Genomic DNA, 20,665 nt, shown 5'->3' with positions numbered 1-20,665 from the left:
GGAGGATGCGGAAAGATCAGGGATTGACCACCACATATCCTTGGAGCAATATGGCCTTAGTTGCTAAAGCTCCTAAAAACCAAATAACTAACAAACAAACAAACAAATGAACTGGATGCAAAAAATAATTTTGATATCATATACTTGGATTTCAGGAAAGCTTTTGACATTGTTAGGCATGAAAGATTACTGTACAAATTGGAGCAGCATGGTATTAAGGGTAAGTTGCTACAATGGATAAAAGGGTGTTGAGTGTGAGAAGACAAAGAGTGGTAATCAATAGATGCTTCTCATTGTGGACTAATGTCATTATTCGGGGTTGGGCCCACTGTTATTTTGTATATTTTTCAGTGATATTGATGAAAGTATATCAGGCTTAATATCGAATTTTGCAGATGAAAAGGTTGACAGTGTTGTAAATGACAGTAATGGCATTGTGCTACTGCAACAGAATCTAGAAAATTTGGGCAGATGAGCTGAGAAGTGGCAACTGAAATTTAACATTGACAAATGCAAAGTAATGCATATGGGTAGAAATAACCCCAGAGAAATGTACCAACTGTGTTGTACTACACTTACAGTGGTAAAAAATGAAAAAGATCTGGGAGTAATTGTGCAGTCAAATATGAAGTTTTCTGAGCAATGCAGACAGGCTGCCAGAGTCGTTTATGGGGTATTGTCAATGATATACAGAAATTTTGCTAGCATTAGCATTAGCATTAGTAGAAGCATTTGATGCAAGAAAGCAAGCTTATGCAGCATCAGCCAAAAAAAAAAATAAATAAATAAAATAAAAAAAAACACTTCCACTTCACCCCTCTGTTCGTTCAAAATACCTGTCCAGCTGAGCCTTAAAACTTATTTAGGCTATCAACCTCCACCACAAGGGATGGAAGTCTGTTCCACCAACCAACCACCCGCTGGCTAAAGGCAAATTTCCGCACGTCTATCCTACATCTGTCTTTCCTCAATTTGAATTTATGCCCTCTCAGGTGATTTTTCTGAGCTAGAGGAAGAATCCCATCAGCATTGAGCATGCTTAAACCATTCAAGGCCCTATACGCCTCCATCAGATCACCTCGCTGGTGCCCAGTCTCCAGACACTGCAATTTGCAAAACCCAAGCCCTTCCTCGCAAGAGGGAAAATGAAGTGATTATCCCTTTGTATAAGGCAATGGTGAGGCCATGCCTTGAGCACTGCATACAGGTCAGATGGCCTCATTTTAGGAAGGATGCAGAGTTGAGCATGTACAGAGAAAGGCAATAAAATTGGTGAGGGGTTTGGTTTTTGGTTTTTTTTTTTTTTAGGAGCATTAGCAACTAAGGCTATATTGCTTCGGGATATGCGGTGGTCATTCCCTGACCTTTCCACATCCTCTGTATTTGGTGGTGATGGGCTCGAACCCCAGTCTAATCAAGAAGCGTGTGCTACGCACTGCTGCTCCTTCCCACCTGGCTACGGAGGCGCCTATTGGTTAGGGGAATGAAGGGGTCCTCTTACCAAGAAAGGCTTAAGTTCTGCAAATTGCAGTGGCTTGAGGTGTATAAGGCCTTGAATGGGTTGAGCATGCTGAATTCTGATGGGATTCTTCCACTTGCTCAGATTAGGAACGTTGGGGGGGGGCATAAATTCAAATTGAGGAAAGACAGTTGTAAAATATGTGTGTGGAAATTTGCCTTTAGCCAGCTGGTGATTTATTGCTGGAACAAACTTCCATCTATCGTTGTAGAAATTGATAGCTTAAATAAATTCACAGAAGAACTGGACAAACTTTTAGAGGGAATGGATGTGTCGAATTTTTTTTTTTTTTTTTTTTTTTTGCTGATGCTAGATAAGCTCATACACTTACTTTCTTGCATCACATGCCTCCATAATTACTACTACTATGCTACAATTTCAATATCTTTTCTTTACTCAAAATCACCACGTCATTATAAGAGAATTGGGATTTTATTTACTCTTTTCCTTAAAATAATGCATATATAATAACATAAATTTGCAATACTAAATTTCTTTGCATTTTTAATTAACCTAATTAATTGATATTAAAGAATTCATTATAATTCTACCTTTCTGCTGTAGCAGCAGTAGGTATAAAGACATTTGATGACTTGTGTGTGATCACAAACCTCATGGGGAAAATCTTCCTCACCTTATAGACCCATCTATTAATTACCTTGCTTCTAGATCTACACTTCCTTGGGTTGAATCACTCTGCTCTCTTAATGATTAGAGCAAGACACCTATACTTTGGTAATAAAAGTTTGAAATATTTATTTCATATTCTCCATATATCGATTACAGCATATCTGTGATGGAAAGTGTGTTAAAATAAATACTTAAGACACTTGGTGACTCCCAGCACATTTACCCAACATAAAAATGTTTTATAACTAAAGAATGACAGAAAATTAGGTATGTACTAGAATGAATTAGACATGGCCAAAATAATTGCTAAAATGATCAGTCCATGTAATGGCACTCATTGGGAATAAATAGCAAAGTATTTGAGATTAAGATTGAGATTATTTATTTGAGATTAATATTGAGGCATCTATTGTGATATGGTTCTCTTTATGAGGTATATGATGCTCTATTGTGCAAACTTAGTTTTTCTGTTATTACCGTGTACAGAATGCTGCATTTGCATTTCTTATATGCAATTATATATCTTCTATATCTTGAAACTTTTTATTTCTAAACTTATAGATTTACTGTAGTTAAACATTAATGTTTAAACTATATTCATATTGGAATTATAAAAAAATAAAGATATAACCATCATTTAACCCCTTTTTCATTCTTTAATTATCGATATTTCTTATATGTGAGACAAAGTACACACAGAGTATTAAATTTTTATTACTAGGATGAGTATGTATATGCTGGAGGAACTAATGGAAACATTGCTGTATGGACAAAAGAGGGTGCTCTCCTTTGTGCTTTTTCATCTCCAAATAACTTTGATGATATAGTGGCTCATTCATTTAAGAAAGGTATGTTGTTTATGGGGTGGAATCTCTTAAAATTTTGGGTTTAATTTAAAATTCTAAGTTTCAAATGATAATTTGCTCATTGGAACAAGCAAAAGATTTATATTTCTATATAAAACTTATCTGAATTTGTTCCTTGTAAAGTTTGCAAAGAGGCATGGTTAGTAGATACTATTATTGTATTATGAAAATTGTTGTCATTGTCACGTTGATTGGTTATTCCAGTAGTCAAATTATCAATTATTATACTTACTCTTTTACTCTTAGATTAAAATTTGTTTTAAGTACTGAAACTGAAATAAGATTTAGTCCAATCTGCCACTGAGTTGTTTAATTTAATTAATATTTATCATATACATAACTTTGTTTAATGTAAAATCCTATTTTACAATAAAAAGTATTGTCAGTCACTTAGTAAATTAATATAAGCTTAATAACCACATTTGCAAATTGCAATTTTAGATGCCTTGTAACTTTCTAGCATCCCAAACGTATTAAGTTAAATATTTCAGTTTTCAAAATATAAAAAGTTATGAAGGAAGTAAATCAATATAAGAATGTGGCAACTTTGAATGAGTCTGCAATGTTTCTTACACTACTCAGGTTTTAACTTTGTCAGCCGATCCTTTTTTGAATCTGTTATTTATTATCTGCATTAATGAGGAGTTATTTCTGATATTTACTTCACAGGATGACAAGGCATAATTTATTAAATGAATTCACAATGGTTGTATTCCATATGATTGTTTTAGTTCAAGCATTTAAATTTTCACCAAGAATGAAGGAAAAGAAGGAAAAAAAACAGTCTGTTTAATTCCTATATCCACCCATACATTACATTAAATTCTGTTAATCAACAATTAAATAACAGATAACACTCAGCACTTCATGTGTCCCAGGAAACTGACAGTTTGTAATCAATATTCCAGTGTTGCTTCTTCAAGACGGATGTTGTTAGACTACTTGATAGCTACCCGAGGATATGTACCATATTTGATGGCATATAAGACACCTTTTTTTTCCCAAAAAAATGCCTTGTAAAATCACCCTCCATCCTATATGCAGAAGTGAGCCCTCCCTCATCAATGTCGGGGTGAGCAGGTAGGTTATATTTCGCCGTTTGGTCAGAATATTTTCATTTCTAAAGGATAATGGGACACCCTAGGGTACTTTTGGACTTGCAGAGTTGTTTGGAATCAGTTCCAAGAAGTTTCAAAAGCCAGGGAACATAGGAAAAGCCTAAGAAGGCAATGGAAGCTTCAAGATTCTTCTCCAGGTTTCCCAGTAGTTTGTCAATCCTTTAAAAGGTGGCATGACTGGCTGGCCAGTTAGTTCTATGCAGGCTTTCGTGATGTTGAGTGTGTCTCCATGTATAGTAGTACACTTTAATTGTGCATCAAGTGACTATTATCACAACAATGAATTGTAATCACTGTGTATGACTGAAATAAAATAAAGAACAGTGTTAATTGTATACCAGTTGTTTTTAATCAGAACCTCGTTTCATAATAATATTTTTTAATCTTGGTGTTTGACATTATTTTAAAGTATTTTACCCTCAGAAAATGGCTGCAGGAGAAAAGAGGTTCAGCTACACTATTGGATATAAATAAATGTAATAGATCACACTAAAAAACATGGTAACAAAGCTACAGAAAGGTTTTTTGGGCCACCGTCTACAGAAAAAATGATACGCATCTGGCAGAAGCAAGAGAAAGAACTTCAAGCTGCTAAAAAAAGTAAACATAACCTTCTTCATCCTGCCCCACATTGACCAGTACTTGAAGAAGGTGTAAAAAAGTGGGTAATATGTGAAAGGAATTAGGAAGAAGTGTTTCTACTAAAATGATTATGCATAAGGCCAGGATATTAGCAGAAGGACGAGGAATTCCGAATTTTTCTGGAACAGATGGTTGGTGTTACCAATTCATGCAAATGTATGGTTATCAATGCGTACAAAAACATCAATTCCACAAAAATTACCAGCAGATTATGAAGAAAAAATACTGGAATTCCATAAATTTATGATAAATGCAGAAAAACAAATTCCTTCTTTTTAACTTGGTCAAATAGGAAATATAGACAAGGTCCCACTAACTTTTGATGCACCATCCAACAAAGCTGTGAATATCAAATGGCCTAAAATGGTGTCAATAAAAACCACAAGGCATGAGAAAACACATTACACAGTAGTTTTGGCCTGCTTTACTGATGGCACAAAACTACCACCATTTTTAATATTTAAAAGAAAAACTCCACCTAAGGAAAAAATTCCAGGCGTATTTGTTCATGTTCATCCAAAAGGTAGATGGATGAATCTGGAATGAATTTATGGCTCCAATAAATATGGGCAAGGCATTCTGGTTGTCTCTTAAGGAAACCATCTCTTCTCATTTGGGACCAGTTCAGAGCCCATAGAACTGAAGTTATTAAAAAGAGGGCAAGGGAATTGAATACACAGGTAGTTGTCATTCCTGGTGGACAAGCCAATTGCAGCCTTTGTGTCCATAAACAAGTCATTTAAGAAAAATATTAGAGAACAGTGGAACAAATCGATGAGAGAACCAGATCATGACCTCACACCCACAGGAAGAATGAAGAGGCCCACCATTGCACAGATGTGTGAATGGGTTAAGGAATCTTGGAGAAATATAAGTGGTAAAATAATTATAAAGTCTTTAAAAAAAAACTGGAATTAGTAATGCCCTTGATGGCACTGAAGACACTGCATTATTTGAAGACAGTGATACCAACATTAGCGACAAAGAGTTTTTGAGATTTGAAGGTGATGATTTGTTTGGTTTTCAAAATGACTGAACTTTCTTTTTGCAGAACACTAATGTTTTTTACCATTCCCTCACTGTCTTTTTGTTCTTTTTCAATTCTAGCAGTAGTTTGCTTCATATAAAATATTTTCTAATGTAGCTAAGATTCTTTTATTTCTCTTTTAAATTGCTGTATTAGTAAATTAATAATAATAATTAAATAATGTATTATTATACAGTATTAGTATATTTCTTGCTGTTCTGATCACATGTTTAGGATGAGCTTTTTTTCTACTGTACATGTTAGATAAATATTAAATGCCTAAATACACTAAAACTTTTTTTCCTTTCTAAAATGGGAGTACTTCCTACATGCATGTTATATGGTAATTTGATTTTGATAGCATAGTATCTCCCGAAAAATAGATATGAAATGTCCCAAAAGACTGGTGTATTTAAAACTTTTCACAAGACAAAACACTCAGGATGTGCACCATAATAAAGAAAAAAATTCAAATAGAAGTGGCTTGTGCAATTTAGCTGTGTAAATGTTTTTAGAAAATTAAAGTTCTTACATAGACTTACAGAGTATTTTGTTAAACATTCAATATCATCATGCTTACTACTTCAAAGAGGGTAATAGACATATGTTAGTATGTACAATAGAAGAGCCATGTAGTGGCGACTAATTATGTGACCGTAATAACTGATGCTAACTGTCCAACTGCAATTGGCCTTTTGCTTTCAGAGATCTTGCAGTCTCTAAAATATATCTGTTGTACTTATGAAGTACACATATTTTAAAAACAATTTCAGAAAAAATATTAAATCTGTCATAATGAAATGAAAAAAGTGCATCCAAGGTCACCCTAGTGGGGAACTGGCTCAGGTCCATACTCAAATCCACTTCACTTTCTCATGGTGTAAGTAAGGTGTTAATAAGGTGCCAAATATGTGGCTACTAATTAAATGAGAATGGGCTGTCAGTATGGGACTAATCCAGCCAAGTTTTAAGAATTTGCAAAAAATAAACCCGATTTTAATCTGATGCTGATTTGCAATCCTTGCAGGTCTCCACACGTGGATCTCTAGCCGGAGTCACTGAAGGCTCACAGTAACTTGGAGTGGAATATACCTGTATAGCTGGAGACTGACATGGTTGAAAGGGTGATCTCTGTTTAACTAGAATATATCCTGCAAATATAGTCAAGTCTCACTAATTTGGTTCTCACAAACAACCCTTCTAAGTACACGGTCGAAGTGAGAGGTCCTTTAGGCACTTTAGATCACAACATGGTGATTGTCTCTTCTCCAATGGAACCTTTATCTCATGGCTATTCCCAACCTTGTGTTGTTTGGTATTACAAGAATGCAAAATGGGATGACCTTCGAGACTTCTTTTCTTCTTTTCCTTGTTCGGATTTCTGTTTCAAAACTTCTGATGTCACCGTTTGCTCAGATCATGTCAGTGAAATTATTCTTGCAGGAATGGAATCCTTTATCCCACACTCCACTTTAAAATCTCATCCTTTATCTAAACCTTGGTTTTCCAATAAATGTGCTAAGGCTGTTCAAGAGAAGAATGTTGCATATCGTAATTGGCTTGTTTCTAATTCTTCAGTTTCATTTTCTGCCTACACCAAAGCTCGCAACAATTGTAAAGCAGTTATTAATCAGTCCAAACTAGAGTTTAAACAGGCTAAGAGTAGAAAACTTGCTTCTTGCCCTAATGGTAGCCGAGCATTCTGGTCTCTTGCCAAAGCTATTGGCCGCAACTTTTGCCCATCTCTGCTCCCACCTCTGTCCAAACCAGATGGTTCTGTTATCACTTCAGCCAAGGATAAAGCTGACCTGCTAGCATCCCATTTTTCTTCCAACTCATGTATTAATGATCTTGGTAAAACACCTCCCACCATTCCCAACACGCTCCATTCAATGCCTCCTGTGATCTTCCGTCAAAAGGATGTCAGAAGGATTTTGACGAATCTTGATGCTAAGAAAGCTCCAGGTCCCAACGGTATTTCTCCACTTGTTCTCAAAACCTGTGCTCCTGAACTTACTCCTATTCTTTGCCGCCTTTTTTCACTTTCTTATTCCAAAGGTGTTTTTCCTTCTGCTTGGAAATTTGCTCATATCCAGCCAGTTCCTAAAAAGAGTGACAAATCCCTCCCATCCAATTATTGTCCCATTGCAATTATTTCTACTCTTTCTAAAGTAATGGAGAAATCAATTAACCACCAACTCTTAAACTACCTAGAAACCTTCCATCTGATCAATGATTGCCAGTATGGATTCCTCAGTGTCGATCCACTGGTGATATTCTGGCTTATGTTACCCATTGATGGACTAATTCAATGGAAAGGTTCGGTGAAACACAAGTAGTTGCTCTTGACATCTCAAAGGCTTTAGATCGTGTTTGGCATTAAGGTCTTCTAAACAAGCTTCCATCTTATGGTTTGCCAACTGTTTTTAGTAATTGGTTATCCAGTTTTCTCTCTGATCGCTCACTGAGGGTGATGCTAGATGGCTCTCTGTCTTCTAACTTCTCCACTAATGCCGGTGTCCCCCAAGGTTCAGTTCTTTCCCCCACTCTTTTCCTCTTGTATATTAATGACCTTCTTCCATTGACTGGAAATCCTATCCATAGTTTTGCCGATGATAGCACATTACATTCCACTTTCCATTTTGTGAAACCTTTTCCTGCTCAATCAGCTCCAACTTCTCGAAAATCTGCTACCAATTCCTTAAATGCCGATCTTCAGGTAATTCTCCAGTGGGGCAAAGACAACTTAGTTGATTTCAACCTTTCTAAAACTTTGTCTTGTCTTATATCTCACAAAAAGGATTCTCCTATGCTTATCTTTAGTGACACTCCGATTTCTAGGCAAAATGATATATCTCTTTTGGGGATTACCCTGACTTCTAATCTCTCTTGGCACAAGCACATTACAAATATTGCTTCTTCTGCATCTAAAAAACTTGGTTTTCTCTTTCGCTCTCGGCGTTACTTTTCTTCCAAACAGCTGCTCACTCTGTACAAATCGCAAATCCACCCTGCCATGGAATATTGTTCCCACATCTGGGGTGGTGCCCCCAAAACCTCTCTCAGGCTTCTTGATTCCATTCAGAAAAGGGCAGTTAGGTTAATTAATGACTCATCTCTAACAGAGTCTATCCACTCGCTGTCTCATAGACGTACTGTTTCTGCTGCATGCCTCTTCTACAGATACTTCCATGGGCACTTTTCTTCTGAATTGGCTTCTATAATTCCCAGTCTCTCTTTCAAAACAGTCCAAACACGTGCCGCCACCAGCCAACATCCATTTACTGTCCAACTTCAAACTCACAGAACCAACTTTTCATCTTCCTCATTTATTCATTCAACTGCCGTTTTCTAGAACAACCTTCCTTCATACGTATTTCCTGAAAATTACAGTCTACAAATTTGTACAGAAGTTCAAGTCCAATGTCAACAAATATCTTCTTTCGTCTTCTCAACCTCCAACCCAAGCATGTTACTAAGTACTATAGGTTATAACACCTCTCGTGTTTGGGGTTTACATAAAAAAAAAAAAAAAAGATAGAACTCAGTTTTGACTTCAGCTGAATCTCTATTAAAAGTCCTTCAATTTTCAATTTCTAAAAATTGGCAGATGCTATTCTGATCTTTCTGACCACATTAATATTATTGTTCCTATAGTATTTCACTTAATAGGATTAATTAAATGTTTGGATAATCCCTTCTGACTGAGTCTGCTATTTCAATGTTGCTATATAAGCAACTTATTCCTTAGATACTTTATGATCATGATATTATTTTATCTCCTTTTTAAGTATACTTGTCAGTTTATATTAAAGATATTAAAATAAACATAAAGTTATAATTTAAAATTGCAATTTTTAACAGATTTAATTAAAATATCCAAGAGCTTTAATTTATTTAAAGCTGTTGTATACATCTATGATTTTCTGCTAGAGGAAACCATATAACCTTTTAACATAGCCTTTTTAACTTTGTGTGGTTCTGTTATTCTTCTTTGCCAGCTGATGATGCTTAATCATATGCTACAGGCTGTAGTAGGATAGCTGTTGGCAGTGATTTCTTAAGGCTTTATTTTATATATTGGTGTTGTCAATAGATACATCCTTTATCAATGTCAACGGATATTTTAATTTGATTTTATTATTTATGGTTTTTGTCTTTTTGATTTTATCACATCTAAATGAAAATAATACATTACACTAGGTAAGTTTAGTACAAGTTTTACTGTGATTTTCTATTTAGTAATAAAGTAAAAAATAAATATGTATTTCCAGAAAAACCATTTCAGATATTTTATTTTCTTATATTTAGGGATTTTTGTTGCTAAAAATTAAGCTTCTTATAATCAACTGCAGAAGACTCTCAATTTACCCAGATCAGATTAACCAGGACAGTTCAAGACTCCAAATTAAAAAAAAAAAAAAAAAAAAAAATCAACCAGAAATCATAAAATTCAAGTAATAACTAGAATAGATATAAACAGGTGTTTTGCAAGTCGTAAATAAGCGACACAAAGCGGCATTAAAGTTGTCATTGGGAGATAATGTACCTATTATCTTGCAACACGCACTGCTCAAAGAAAAAAAAAAAAAAAAAAAAAAAAGAGAGAGAAGAAATGTTTAGTGTGTTGTGTCAATTCTTGTGTTCTGTTACACCGCAAAAAGACAAATTTTGGTTCGTTATTTATGTCAGGGATGTCAATTTTTTTTATAGTAAATTTTTTTTTTTTGCTTATAAATTGCGAAAATGATGGGTAAACACAGAGTTGCACTTTCAGAAAAACTTGAAATTATTCAAAAGTTTGAAAATGGTGCATCTGTTAAATCTTTAAAGAACCATTATAACATTGGTGACCAAACCATATGTGACATTGTAAAAAATAAAGGGAAGATATTAGATTTAAAATGGACATCGTAAAAAATAAAGTGAAACATTGTATTGGACACGTGAGTAGTGCGTGGTAAGGTTTTTCATTTTTTATTTATCGCCATACTTTTTACGTAAGTTGTTGAACATTTTTCAATACAATAAGTCCCCAACTTCATACCTTCGGACTTGCATAAATTTTTTTTGCACACTTTTTTTTTTATCATTGTAAAATTGAAAACAAACAAAAAAAAAAATAAGCAATCAATAATGATGATCACAGCATGCACAAATTGCACAAGTGAGATACGGAGTAACAAGCAAAAAAATAGGAAAGAAGAGAAGATTCTTAAAATATATTTGTTTTTTTTTTATATTACTGAAGATTTCTTTTAGGGTTTGGTGTTGGGTCCACTATTGTTTTGTATATTTATGAATGATATTGATGAAGGTATATCAGGCTTAGTGTTGAAGTTTGCAGATGATACAAAGGTTGGCAGGGTTGTTAATGGCAGTAATGGCAGTGTGCTACTGCAACAGGATCTAGAAAATTTGGGAAGATGGGCTGAGAAGTGGCAACTGAAGTTTAACATTGACAAATGCAAAGTAGTGCATATGGGTAGATGTAACCCCAGAGGAATGTACCAACTGTGTGGTACTATACTTAAGGTGGTAGAAAATGAAAAAGACCTGGGAGTGATTGTGCAGTCAGATATGAAGTTTTCTGAGAAATGCAGACAGGCTGCCAGAGCAGGTCATGGGGTTTTGTCAATGATATACAGGAATTTTTCTAGCAAGGAAAAGGTGATTGTCCCTCTGTATAAGGCAATGGTCAGGCCATGCCTTGAGTACTGCGTACAGGTCTGGAGGCCTCATTTTAGGAAGGATGTAGATTTGCTTGAGCGTGTACAGAGAAGGGCAACAAGATTGGTGAGGGGAATGAAGGGATCCTCTTACCGAGAGAGGCTTAAGTTCTGCAAATTGCAGTGGCTGGAGACTAGGCACCTGCAAGGTGATCTGATTGAGGTGTATAAGGCCTTGAATGGGTTGAGCATGCTGAATTCTGATGGTATTCTTCCACTTGTTCAGATTACGAACCTAAGGGGACATAAATTCAAATTAAGAAAGGACAGATGTAGAATAGATGTGCAGAAATTTGCCTTTAGCCAGCTGGTGGTTAATTGCTGGAATAACTTCCATCTGTCGTTGTGGAAGTTGATAGGTTAAATAAATTTAAGGAGGAACTGGCCAAACATTTAGAGGGAATGGTTGTGTGAGTTGTTTTTTTTTTTTTTGGCTGATACTAATAAGCTCATACGCTTGCTTTCTCACATGCCATGATTACTATTACTATTTCAGTGAAGAGGACACACATTTCACCATAATAATGTAAAAGCCCACAGAATTCCAGCTATTGGTATTATTGCAAATGCAATAACCCATTTTGGTATTATCACAAATGCAATAACCCATTACTACCCGTTTATAATTAGATGCACTAGCAGAAAAGCCCAATAGACTGGAAAAGGCAAATCAAATTGTTTTTATTGTTCTATGGTTGTGACCTCCAGAAATGTGCTTTAGTAAAATGTGAGCTTGTGTGGGGTGGTAATTGTGAGTTTTTGCCTTAAACCTCTGAATTTCTTAAAAAAAAAAAAAATTATAGTCACTCTAGAACGTATATACATAATGTAAAAAAAATGTTTATTTTCAACACTTGCAGTAGAAGGACCTAAAGGTGGAACATATCAAGCATTAATTGCAAGTGTAGAAGAAGAAAATATAGTTATCAGAAAGCCCTTCTCTGTAAGTAGCATTTTCTTTTAAATGTATTTCTCCCATTAATCTGATTATTTCTTTTTTTTTTTTCTATATTAATGTTTTTTACCTCATTTATTATCTGTTCCAGGCAAATCATGAATGAGATAAAAATCTCAAAAAGAAATAGTGACTGGATTGCAATATGAGTCGTGATCAAAAGGTTTGGGGACTGACTTTATACCTTGAAGTTACAATGTTGTAGGAAGTTTAACATTGACAAATGTAAAGTACTGCATATGGGAAGCAGTAACTCCAGAATAATGTATCAACTGTGTGGTACTACACTGACAGTGGTAGAGAATGAAAAGGACCTGGGAGTAATTGTTCAGGCAGATATGAAGTTTTCTGAGCAGTGCAGACAGTCTACAAGAGTAGCTCATGGTGTCTTGTCAGTGATATACAGGAATTTTTCTAGTAGGGATAAGGAGCGATTATCCCCTTGTATAAGGCAGTGGTCAGGCCACACCTTGATACTGTATACAGGTCTGGGGGCCTCATTTTAAGAAGGATGTAGAGCTGCTGGAACAAGTACAGAGAAGGGCATCAAGATTAGTGAATGGAACAAAGGGTTGCTCTTACAAAGAAAGGCTTAAGTTTTGCAAATTACAGTGTCTGGACACTAGGCACCTGCGAGGTGATCTGATTGAGGTGTATAAAGCCTTGAATGGTTTGAGCATGCTCAATGCTGATGGGATTCTTCCTCTTGCTCAGAATAATCACCTGAGAGGGCATAAATTTAAATTGAAGAAAGACAGTTGTAGGATAGATGTGCAGAAGTTTGCATTTATCCAGTGGGTGGTTGATTGCTGGAATTAACTTCTATCTGTCGTTGGAAGTCTTAAATAAATTCAAAGCAGAACTAGACAAACGTTTGGAGCGAGTGGATAGGAGAAATGAGAAGGGGTTTTTTTTTTTGGCTAATGCTATATAAGCTTACTTTCTTGCATCATGTGCCTTTACTAATGCTAAGTTTTGGGAAGACTAGACTAGACTAGACAATGACTAAACAATTTGGATCAGCAATGGTGTTATCCACAGACCAATCAACTTACAGAGGAGCATTTAAGAAACATCATTATACAGTGGACATAATAATGGACATTATGTAGTAATGTAATACTAATAAAAATAAAGATTATGCAATATTCTAATATACTGCAAATGATATGCTGTAATTTTCATAGTAGTAATGTAGCCATTATAACAATTATAGTGTATTGCTCACATCAGTTAACCTTCACCTCATTAAACTTTCCTGAGCAACAAATAAAAATATTAAAAAGTGTCACAAAGAAGTTAAACTCTATTTTACTATGTAATATAGAAATTCTGGACCCTTATGACAACTACATGCCCTTGACTAGTTTTTTCCCACACACAGATGCTATTTTGCCACATGTAAATCAGAAAGTATCATAATACTTCCTATGATATCAGTCATACTTGGCACTTTTAAAACCTCAGCAATTTTAAACAGCTCAGTGTTTATTTTGGAAACTTCTTTTAGGCATAACATCTGCAGCTACTTATAGTAGGTTATTCAGTTTTGAACGGAGTAACGTTTCTTATAATTGTATTCTTTTTATTTCATATTATTTTCCATAAAATGACAGGTTTTCCAAATTAAACTTCACTGAATTATTTTCATGATCATCAACATCTGTTATACCCAGTGATTATGCAGGCCACTGGGTACAACAGATTTGGATGACTTCATTTTTTTTTCTTAAAAATGTCATTACTGATAAATCTATCTTTGATCAGCCCTTTTATTTGTTACCCAGTTCTCAGCTCCATAGGTTACAATTTCGCACAGGTCAGTCCTGCACTATCAGTTTTCCAGTCATTATTATCCCAATACTATCCTGTTTCCTGCAGAGTTAGTCCCCTTTCTTCTAATATTTGATTGCTTCACACCATCGATACACCTACGCCTTGGTCTGCCTTTAGACAGACCTATTATCATTCATTTTTGCTTAAAATATCTATTTAGCTAAGTTTCATTCTCTTGTCCTTTCTACATGCCCATATTATCTTAAGTTTGCTTCATATAGCTTTAATTGGATGCCATGTGGTTCTGAAGTTTCTTACCCTAAGATTTTTCTTCTTTCATATTTTCTTATTTCCTCATTTGTAATAGGATCTTGACAATGTTTCTGTCTATTAGCTACATTTATTTTTCTTAAAACTGTCATTACTGACAAATCTATTTTTGATCAGCCCTTTTATTTCTTGCCCAGCTCTCAGCTTCATAGGTTACAGTAGGCCTATTAACTGTCTAACTATATTATTAAACCCAAGGGGCTGACATCTGGTGAGTATGAACTTGGCACACACTGGGTCCTGAGCTGGATATCATCATTCTTCTCTATCTTGGTGATTCCCTTCTACTTTTGACTCTCTCTCTCTCTCTCTCTCTCTGGGTAACTTTTTTTTTTTTTTTTAGCTGGTGCAGCATAAGCCTCAGGCTTCCTTGCACTATATGGCTACTAATAATAATAATAACAGTAACAGCTAATTTATTTTTGTTAATTTCTCATTTTGCTCCAAATGAATTTGTTTAACTAGGCTTCCTACACTTTTTGCTTATTGTGTTGTTTTATTTCCATGTCTAAAATTCCATCTTCATGCAAGATATATAGATATATAAATTTACTAATTTGTTCCAATTTTTCATTAATAGTATTACTCTCTCTCTCTCTCTCCCCAAAAGGCGCCTCCGTAGCCAGGTGGGCAGGAGCAGCAGTGCATAGCACATGCTTCTTGATTAGACTGGGGTTCGAGCCCATGACCACCAAATACGGAGGATGCGGAAAGGTCAGGGAATGACCACCACATATCCCCGGAGCAATATGGCCTCAGTCGCTAATGCTCCTAAAAAAAAAAAATTCCCTCCCCAACTTTCATAACTTATTTATGTAAGACTAATTTTTTGTTTGAAATTGTCTACCAATTTTATCTGAATTTATTCAAAGATTCTTGAAGATCTCAGAAACTACTATTTAATAATACGAAATGTCTGTAAATTCACCTGATTATGAAGCTTGATTAAGATTTTATTGCAATAGGTATTATCTTAACATGGTTTGGTGCAGTTAGCATCCTTGATCCCAGCAATAGAAATCATTTGTAACCATACCGCATTGAAATGGCAACAGCACAGGAGAAAGCAACGTGTATATTTTGGCTATATCTTCAAACAGGCCTATGGGGCTGGGAAATTCCATACTATAATAATTAATGATAAACACCAGCCAAGAAATTAAACTGAAAATTTACTATAAGATAAAATAAAATAAAATAAAATAATATACAGTAATGTAACGAAAATACAATGAATTAAAATATAGTTACAATATAGTTAAAATCAGTAAAATTATCTAAAATAAACTGGGTTAAAAGCGATAAAACAATGAAACCTGGAGCTTTCGGAAACTGCCGTCTCCTTCTTCAACAGCATACTACTAGTGCTAAGACACATCCTTTAGTAGCAGGTCCATGGCACTCATGCACGTAGTCATCAGACACATGATCTACATTCCCCATGCGCGTGTCGGAAACGGAAGTGGCTCGGGAGCGTGTCAAACAGAACCAGTCATCCCTTCTGAGGACAACTGCCTCAAACAGGGGGTGTAAACGGATCCCCATGTCCCTATTAATAGTATTGTGACTGGATGAACCGATTCGCAAGCTCTCGAGCCACTTGCGTTCCCAAAATCCATGGGCGCGGTCAGTAATGACCGCGTCTTCAGGGGAGATTCGATGCTGCTTTTCCCAGAAATGCTCTGCCACAGCAGACCTCGCATAGTTAGCAGTCTTGATAGCGGTCGTGTGTTCCCCCAGACGGTCCTTTAAACGTCGCCCCGTTTCCCCCACATAACACTCCTCACAATCCGGGCACTTGATCTCGTAGACCACATTGCTAGTATGGTCCTGGGCTACGGGATCTTTAACTTGAGATATCACTGTGTGCAACCTCCGACCCGGAAGTTGCACACAGCGAGTCTGACACTCCCGCAGTGCCCGTACAATGCGTTCCGAAAGGCCCGGATAGTAAGGAATGTATGCAGTAGCCACAGGGGCAGGCAACTCCCTACGATTGGACTATGATAGGTTTACCATGGGACTATCATGTAAAAGTGTAAAACTGTTTCACTGTTCTTCACATTTTTCTTCCAAAAAAATACTGTAAACTTTGCAAATTACCTAGCTAGGTTTGAATTGTAAGCTGCACCTCAGCTGGATGATATGTAACCACATGTGCTCTATTTAAAAGTTACAGCTGACAGTTACAGGCTCCGCAAAAACGATAAGTGTTTGCCTTTTATTTACATGATTGTTGTTTTATATTGTACTTAATACGTAGTCATATAGTTATAGTTACGCTGGTTATTTTTTATTTTAATTTAGATAAAGAGTTTTTGTGGATTTTACTTACGATAGGTAAAACCGTTATTTTTGTTAGATTTTTGTAGCCATTGTTTTTGTATATAGGGAATTCAAAGTTTTTGTAGGGAATTCAAATTTTTTAATTGCGGTAGCTCTAACGCATAATTATATAGTAATACGCTTCACTGTTTCTATTTCATAGTTTCTATTCAAATACTACTGACATTTAATTTATTGATTTTATTAATTTAAACTACCATGCCCCGAACTAGAGCAGCAAAGCAACGGGCACAAAGTGGCAGGAGTGTTGTGACTCGGGGGAGAACTGAGGGGGGGCGATTCTCCAACGCGTCACAGCCTAAAAAAATGTGCAACTTGTGAAATGTTTGCCGAACTCTCTGGAACGGAACATGATATTGCCATGGGGGATGTCTTTGTGTGTGCGCGATGTAAGGAGTGTAAGGAAATCAGGCGACAACTCAGCGTTGTTATGGGCCTATATGAGAGTTTGAAGGACAGGGTGGATGCCCTCGAAGGAAATAAATTGAGGGGCCCATCAAGCTCTCAGCTGCCCACATCAACGCCAGAGCTTGCACTTGGTCATCACGCAACACAGCGGCAACCCCCAAGGCAGAATGCGCTGGTCCCACAGGAACTATTAGTTGTTGGTGACTCTATTGTCAGGGAAACGGGGAACATGCTATGTAAAAAGGATAGGTGGAACAGGACCAGGGTATGTCTGCCAGGGGCAAAGGTTGATGACGTTGTAGAGCGGATATCATCTTTCAAGGGCACAAAAGGTGATATAGTTGTACACGTTGGCACTAATGATATTAAGAGTAGGAGACCGGCAGAATTACTCAACAAGTACAGGTCACTGTTGAAAAAAAGCCGAGAATTAGGGTTGAATTTAAAAGTGTCTGCAATTCTGCCCAGACACAATAGGAGGGAGTATATGATGAGAGCCTTGTCGATCAATTCGGCCCTGGAAAGATTGTGCAAGGCTCTAGGGGTAGAATTTTTTTCAGCCTGGACTGTACTTGTTAACAGGAGAGATTGCTTCTACAGGGATGGGATACACTTAAATAGAAAGGGTGCAAGAATATTTGCTGATGCTATCGAGGCAGTGTTAGGTGGGTCGGAAAACTGCTAGCTTGGGGGGATACAAAGACTAATAGTTTAACAGTAACCGCAGGCAGAGGTGAAGGTGATTCTTGCACAACTTCTATTAGAATAAGAAGCGACCTGGAGCGAGGGGTGTTGGGGGTTTCAGGGACGGATGGCAGTCATCCTGGAATAGTTGGGTATATGGGATGTGTTAGGGTAATAAGGAATAGGCATAGGAGCATGTATGCTTGCATGTATACCAGTGCTAGAAGTATAGTAAATAAATTTGATGAATTTGAAGTGTTGGTCAAGACATCAAAGGCGGATATTGTTGGGATAGCAGAGACGTGGTGTCACAAAGATATAAGGAATGCAGAACTGGAATTTGGGGAGTACAATGTGTACAGAAAGGATAGACAGGACAGAAAGGGAGGAGGTGTTATGCTGTTAATTAAGAAAAACATAAAATCAAAAGAAGTGCATCCAGTTGATATAGATGGACAGTGCACTGTTGAGTCAGTTTGGTGTGACATAAGCACTGCAAAAGCAAAAATAAGAGTAGGAGTGTGTTATAGGCCTAATGACTCGAATGAGTACAATGAACAATTGTACAGAGAAATAGAGTGGGCCAGTAATTCAGAATGTCTTATAATGGGGGATTTTAACTTCCCAGATATTGACTGGAACTTGTGGGTTGGTCACTCACACACTAGTCAGACTTTTGTGGATTTATTGGATGATTGTTTTCTGCAGCAGCATGTTCGAGAGGCAACCAGAGAAAGTAATACTCTTGATCTGGTTATCAGCAGTGATCATTCGTGTATTAAGAATTTGCAGATAAAGGAACCACTAGGTGGCAGTGATCACAGTGTGCTGAAGTGGGATTTACTCAAAGAGGTAACTACCGTCAGGGGTAAAGGAAAGGGTTTTTGCTTCCGTAAAGGGGAGTACAGTGGTCTCAGACAGTTTTTAAATTCTGTACAGTGGGATCGACTGACGATGTTACAAACAGTAAATTCTAAGTGGGAAGCATTCAAGGAATTAATCGTGGAAGCTACTAGACTTTTCATACCGATGAAGAAATATTGTTCAAGGTTTAGGCCTAAATGGTTATCAAATGAACTAATGAGACTCGTAACAGAGAAGAAAAATGCATGGGATGCATATAAATTATCAGGCGACGCAGAAGCCTGTAGCAGATATAAGCTAGTCTGTAATCAGGTCACAAAGGAGGTTCGGCAGGCAAAGGCGGATTACGAGAAATCTTTGGCAAAAGATGCTAAGAAAAACAGCAAGGATTTCTTTACTTATATAAACTCTAAAAGGAAGGGGCTGAATATGATTGGTCCACTTGACATCGATGGTTCGACTGTTGATGATCCTGTTCAGATAGCAAACAAACTGAATGAGTATTTTGCATCTACATTCACACGTGAGGAATCATTACAGTTTGAAAATGGAAGAAGGTTATCAAATTGTAGCAGTGTGCTTAATGATTTTGTAATAACTGAGAGCAAAGTGGAGGAGAAATTGTTGAAGTTAAACATAAGAAAGGCACCTGGGGCGGATGGGATCTATCCAGTTATATTAAAGGAGGCGGCAAAGCAACTAAGCAAACCCTTAGCCATAATTATGAGAGCATCCTTGGATTCAGGGGAGGTTCCCACGGACTGGAGATGTGCAAATGTATCCCCAATTCACAAAGGAGGTTCGAAGGGTGACACGAATAATTACAGACCAGTTAGTTTAACTTCTGTTCCGGGTAAAATAATGGAGTCACTGGTTAAAGATGCATTGCAGGATCATCTAGACAAGACTGCAGCAATAATTCAGACACAGCATGGGTTTGTTAAGGGAAAGTCTTGTCTGACAAATTTGATTGGTTATTATGATGTGGTCACAAAGGAACTGGATGCAAAAAATAATTTTGATATCATATACTTGGATTTCAGGAAAGCTTTTGACACTGTTGCGCATGGAAGACTACTGTACAAATTGGAGCAGAATGGTATTAAGGGTAAGTTGCTACAATGGATAAAAGGATGGTTAAGTGGGAGAAGACAGAGGGTGGTAATCAATGGGTGCTGCTCTTCGTGGACTAATGTTATTAGTGGAGTCCCACAGGGTTCGGTGTTGGGGCCACTGTTGTTTTGTATATTTATCAATGATATTGATGAAGGTATATCAGGCTTAATGTCGAAGTTTGCAGATGACACGAAGGTTGGCAGGGTTGTTAATGACAGTAATGGCAGTGTGCTACTGCAACAGGATCTAGATAATTTGGGCAGATGGGTTAAGAAGTGGCAACTGAAGTTTAACCTTGACAAATGCAAAGTACTGCATATGGGTAGAAGTAACCCCAGAGAAACGTACCAACTGTGTGGTACTACACTTAAGGTGGTAGAAAATGAAAAAGACCTGGGAGTAATTGTGCAGTCAGATATGAAGTTTTCTGAGCAATGTAGACAGGCTGCTAGGGCAGGTCATGGGGTTTTGTCAATGATATATAGGAATTTTGCTAGCAGGGAAAAGGAGGTGATTGTCCCTCTGTATAAGGCAATGGTCAGGCCACGCCTTGAGTACTGCGTACAGGTCTGGAGGCCTCATTTTAGGAAGGATGTAGATTTGCTTGAGCGTGTACAGAGAAGAGCAACACGATTGGTGAGGGGAATGAAGGGAT

General features: G+C 36.8%; 1 protein-coding gene across 3 annotated transcripts in view; it reads left to right on the top strand.

Moving 5' to 3' along the window:
* Positions 1–20,665, top strand: part of LOC150090805 (telomerase protein component 1-like) — an 827,340-nt gene that overhangs the window by 713,814 nt on the left and 92,861 nt on the right. For all 3 annotated transcript variants that reach the window (XM_090372947.1, XM_090372938.1, XM_090372956.1), the window contains exons 44-45: positions 2,871–2,997; positions 12,392–12,474. In XM_090372947.1, coding sequence (XP_090229073.1) covers positions 2,871–2,997; positions 12,392–12,474 — 210 coding nt within the window. The remainder of the gene's footprint in view (positions 1–2,870; positions 2,998–12,391; positions 12,475–20,665) is intronic.

This window comes from Mastigoproctus giganteus, chromosome 1 (assembly GCF_048544385.1).
Source record: "Mastigoproctus giganteus isolate SK-2022 chromosome 1, ASM4854438v1, whole genome shotgun sequence".
Lineage (NCBI taxonomy): Eukaryota > Metazoa > Arthropoda > Arachnida > Uropygi > Thelyphonidae > Mastigoproctus > Mastigoproctus giganteus.
This window is presented reverse-complemented; position numbering and strand designations above follow the sequence as displayed.